The sequence below is a fragment of the Vigna radiata genome, unplaced genomic scaffold, assembly GCF_000741045.1.
Source record: "Vigna radiata var. radiata cultivar VC1973A unplaced genomic scaffold, Vradiata_ver6 scaffold_328, whole genome shotgun sequence".
In the NCBI taxonomy this organism is placed as follows: Eukaryota; Viridiplantae; Streptophyta; class Magnoliopsida; order Fabales; family Fabaceae; genus Vigna; species Vigna radiata.
In genome coordinates, this window is record NW_014544175.1 from 79014 (window position 1) to 84120 (window position 5107).

The 5107-nt window shown below is 34.2% G+C and overlaps 1 protein-coding gene across 1 annotated transcript; it reads right to left on the minus strand.

Annotated features, from left to right (window-relative positions):
• Positions 1 to 343: 343 nt before the first annotated feature.
• On the minus strand, positions 344 to 4160 carry LOC106755503 (mitochondrial substrate carrier family protein B). The gene is made up of 7 exons (XM_014637673.2): positions 3579 to 4160; positions 1919 to 2095; positions 1672 to 1818; positions 1429 to 1530; positions 1259 to 1329; positions 1083 to 1150; positions 344 to 859 (listed from the first exon to the last, which is right to left on the minus strand). The coding sequence occupies exons 1-7, from the start codon at positions 3759 to 3761 to the stop codon at positions 624 to 626; spliced, it is 984 nt and encodes a 327-aa protein (XP_014493159.1). The 5' UTR covers positions 3762 to 4160; the 3' UTR covers positions 344 to 623.
• Between the last annotated feature and the right edge of the window lie 947 nt (positions 4161 to 5107).

A 5107-nucleotide genomic window follows, 5' to 3' on the forward strand; every position in this document is an offset into this window, starting at 1 on the left:
GATTATCCCCTGATTTACAATTTTTTCCTTATCATGTTTATTTGTTAAAATTCATTGCATCCAATCCAATATACCCAAACAACAATGGGCAATACCAAAAAAAACAGGCCAGCAACATTTTCAAATTAAAATGTTTAACCCAATTCTTTTTGTAGTATTGTATGAAAACAAAATATAAATTTACCTCAAGCAAAAAGAGAGATTGGATCTAAACCCATACATAATTAGTGGTTCCAGCATGCATTTTAATTAATAATAGAGTGGTTTTGAATAAATACTTATGTGACTATTTCAAAGATGAAAACATAATTCAGGTTCTTCTCAACAAAGAATCCCCAGAACATCATGGGCAAGATAAATCAAATGCTAACATTAATAGTGTAAATACACTAATAATATCTTAATGGTGGAAAACTCTACAACCAAACTATTTCTCTAATCATCCATAACTATGACCTAAAATTCGATTTGGTACAATTGCTGTAACTCGCTAAATTATAACTACCTATACAAATACAAAATTGTGCTCATGGCTACGGCAATAATACAATCCATCACAAAATTTCCTTCTGAAGGATAAAAATAGTAATGAATCATGACATAGGATAAGAATAGAGTGTTTCCTAACTTGGAATGCTTGATAGAAACATCTTCAATGTCTCGTATGTCATAAAGACAATGCCCACGCTGGGAACAACCTTGTAGTACTCAGGCAAAATGCCACTGTACAAACCACGTAGTCCTTCATTCTGAACTATGTGCTTAAATGTACCAAATAAACTGGTATTATAGACACGTGCTCGACCACCAGCTCCCTCCAACTGCATTCTGCGTCTTACAAGATCCAAAGGAAATGTTGCTGCATGTTGCAAGAGACAACAATTAAACAATTAAAGTAAGAATGATTCATACCAGATGAGGAAATTGCTATCTGAAGAAAAAAACAATTGATTAGATTGGAGCTGAAAATTAAAATTAAAATTTAGATTCATACTATTAACTCAAACTTTTAAAATTAAAATTTAGATTTTAGGTTTTGGAACAGAAAAACTGATATTGGAGACAACAACTATCAATACTACCTGTTGACGATGCAACACCAGAAAGACTGCCACAAGCGAGACTGACCATGACAGTAGAATCATCGGGCCTAAGTTTCAAAGAATAAATTAAATATCTACAAACTAATAAGACCAAACACGAGGAGGTAACCTTCCACATAAAATACTCTCAATTCGTTGCAAATTCGGATACTCACCTTCGGGACTGCCAAAAAGAACGTAAGCCTTCATAAACAGAAAAGCTTATAGCTATATTGGGTCCAACACCCTGTACAATATAAAACAAGTTATGCCAATTGTAAAATATAGCCGGATCGTAAACATAAAGAAGCTAAAGAGAAGAGTTGAAAACACATCATGAGCATACCAACAATGTAGCTCCAAGTCCCTTGTAGAGACCCGAGAACCCTTCTTCTCTGCAAATAGTATTAAAAGCGTGATAGATGCCCCTGTAGTATATGGAACTTCTCTGCAGAGAAATAAAATCCCAAAAGTCATTACAAACTGGATCAAAGTCAATGAAATAGTAAGTTCCAATTAAAATCTAACCAATATACAATGCATGTAACTGAGCTCCAAAAATCTTCAAATAACGATAATTGGTAATTACCTGTGCTGCAAGTCGTGTTCTCACCAAATCCAAAGGATATGTAGCTGTAGCAGATGTTATGCCAGACAAACCACCACCTACGAAGTGCACAAACAGATCTGCACTTGTATTTCCTCGATGATTCTCACCCAAATATATATGTAATAGCTGTAACAGAATACAAAACAATGAAACTGATTCAAACTTAAGAAACTTAAGCAACAACTTCTAGACCACATAAACGTTATGTAAAGATCATCAGACTTACATTTTTGTAGCGTTCATAAGCATAGAAGTTGACTGCAGAGTAAGGGAGACGATGGGCTATGGTCACCAAATTGCCTTTCCAAAATGCTCTAAATCCTTCTTCATTGACAATACGTGAAGCCTCACCCCAAATGCTAGGCTTGCTCAATGCTGCCATATCAAAATGCATACCTTGAACCTGATAAAGTAAATGCATGTAAAAAAAGTCAGATAATACACTAGTGATAAAACATTTTAAGAGGGTAATTCATTTTTCAAGAGAATTTGAAATGCTTTAGGACAAAATATGTTAGTTGGGTAAGGAATTTTGAAAGAAATTGACATTCTAGAATTTCATTAAAGTAATTAGATTACTTAAAATTAAAAAATTTCAAATTCCATCAAAAAAGTAAGAATTTGAAATTCTTCATATTCTTAAACTCATATTTCAGTCTTCATAGTTTGGGTCAACTGGATCCTGAATAGGCTATGCTCAACTTGACGTGAGTTCGACCCAACTTAGTTTCACATGACCCAATGTCTCATCCTAACACGAGACCAACTTGATTTGGCCAAATTTGACCCAATTTGTCTCGATCCTAACTAGGCCAACCCAAGCTAATTTCAACCAAACATGACTCAAGAGGCCTAGCTCAACTTAGTTTGACTTATACCCAGATAGACTAGGCTTGACATAGGCCCTAACTGACTTAGTTCAACTTTGGCTTAAGCAAACTTGGCTAAGCTCAACTTGCTCGGACCAACTCAACTCGACTCAATTGGCCTCACTAATTTGACTTGACTTGCACATAGGCAACTTCAACTTGACCTTGTCTTTAATTAAGCTAATTTGGACATAGTCTTGATCAGACTAGGACCAGTTTAAGCCTAACCCAACTGGACTAAAAATGGATCAATCCCAATTCGGATGAATGGGTACTCACCCTTACTCTACTAAATGTGGACTTGCCCTGACTTGGCTCTTCTTGAGCCCCAACTTGACAAAGTCCAAGCAGACTTGACTCAGACTTGGCCCAAGGCCAGACTCAAGTTGGACTCAGATCTACTTGGCTCGGATCTATTTGGCTTGGCTTTGACTCTGGCCTATTTGGCTCAACTTAGGCTTAGGCCTACTCAAATTGGTTTAGGTTCAGGTTGTCCTAGGCTAAATCGACCGAACTTGCATGAGCTCGGCCAATGTTATGTATTGGTTGGTTCATGTTGAACTAGGCTAAGTCGACCGAACTTGCATGAGCTCGACATAATGTTATGTATTTCGCCAATTTCCCATTTCATAATTTGAAAATAATCTAGTTAAAATGTAAATTAAGAAAAAAGTTTGTAATTTTTTAAAATTTTTGACAAAAGTAAAAATAACATCAATCAAGATCATTATATGTTTTAATTTAATAATTATTAGATATTTAAATACTTTGTTGAATTTGGTGATAATTTATCCAAATAAAAATATTAAAAGTTTAATTGTCATTCAAAAGATGAAATAATTTAAAATGTGATCAATTCAAATCTGATGTATTTGAATGTCTTAAAAATAGTGTAATTTCCAACTTGACCTGAAACCTAAACAGTCTCATTTCAACCAAAACCTAAAAAGCCAACCCCCATGACATGCTAGGCAACCCTAAAATCAAACACATTCATTATAACAAATCTAAACAAACCTGAAAAAGGATGGTGAGGCGTGCAAGTGGAGCAGTGCAGGTCTTGGCGAAAGCACCGGCTAGTCCACCAGCGAGAAGCTGAGACACCGTTCCCACTTGTACTTGCTGACCCTTAGGCTGCAACAATTTCACATTGCTCCCATTCCCACCTTCAACCCCCATACCCACTCTCGCTGCTTCCATACCCACCGCAAAAATTTAATCTTTCAAACGAAATAAAAGAAGGTTGTTATCTTTTTGTCTTTCCTAGGAGCACTCGAGGATAGTTTAAGCTAGGAAACCTCGAATCGCGATTTCCAAGAAGAGATGGGTGGTTGTTACATTAGTGTTGGGTGGGTCTTCTTCTACTCGACAAGGAACGGAGCGTGAAATTGAAGGAGAACAAAGTGGTGCAGAAACAAAATAAAAAACGTTTCTTCGATTCTGGGAAGCTGTTGGAAGTGAAGAAAAACAACAAAAAGTATATGGGGGAAAGGGTTTAGGTGTGGACGATAATTGGGATTAGGGTTTTACGCAATGGGACGGTGCCGTGATTTCCTTCACTAGTTTGGTGTAGCTTTGGCGTGTTTATTTTTAAGCCTTTTTTTAATGTAAAAATTATATGAATCTTAAAGATTAATATCGAAATACTAATATATTTGTTTATAAAGTATTACTGTTATATTATAGAAAATTTCATATATAATTTCTTCGTTAAAATTATATTTAAATAGATTAAAATCTTTAGATCATCACGTATTTGTACAAAAATCTTAATTTGGTTATTTTGTATCAAGTAAATTTAATTAAATTTTCAATTTTAAAAATTTATAATAAATAAGTCATTTTATTAATTGAAAATAAACGACATTAATGAGTATTGATGTGGTGTACAATAAGCATGAGTTTAATTAGATGACATGGAATTTGGTCATATTTTTTTCTTTTATTGAATGAACCATGCTTGGAAGGATTCTTTCTCGGTGATGAGTGCATATTTTTGTCCTCATGTAGCATTTAATATTTGTTTTTGCACTTTAATAGAATATTTTAATTATGATTTGTTATAATTGGGATTATTTAATACAAAAACATGTTAAAAATAACTTTTATGTTGCATAAATGTTTTTTCTGATATTCTCACAATATGTTAGTGTAACGGCAGCTAAGTTGAACTCATTGAGGTGTGAAAATAAATTAGTTAAAGTTTCATGACACCTTAAATATAAATCCAAGAATAGCAAATAATCAAGACCACAAGAAGTCAATCCAAGCATAGCATGAAAAGTGAAGAAATTTGACTAACCTAAGAGATGGGAACTGATGAAGGTTGAAAAACAATTATTTTCATATGTCATTTTAGACCTAATTACGCCCTTTACTACTTGGAATGAGCTTAGAATCAAGCAAAACTCAATAATTGAGTCTGTAGATAGTCAAAAGTTGTTTTTAGCGATATTATGCTTGTTTTGCATTGTTTTGTAGCTATTTTGAGAAAATGAAGAATGGAGTTGAAGATAAAGGTCGTAGACTCAAGAAAAGAGAAGAAA

Coding starts and splice junctions, on each gene's coding strand:
- LOC106755503 (XM_014637673.2), bottom strand. CDS start 3,761: ATGGAAGCAGCGAGAGTGGGTATGGGGGTTGAAGGTGGGAATGGGAGC. Junction 2,096..3,578: donor GCCTCACCATCCTTTTTCAG/GTTTGTTTAGAT, acceptor TTACTTTATCAG/GTTCAAGGTATGCATTTTGA. Junction 1,819..1,918: donor CTTATGAACGCTACAAAAAT/GTAAGTCTGATG, acceptor ATTCTGTTACAG/CTATTACATATATATTTGGG.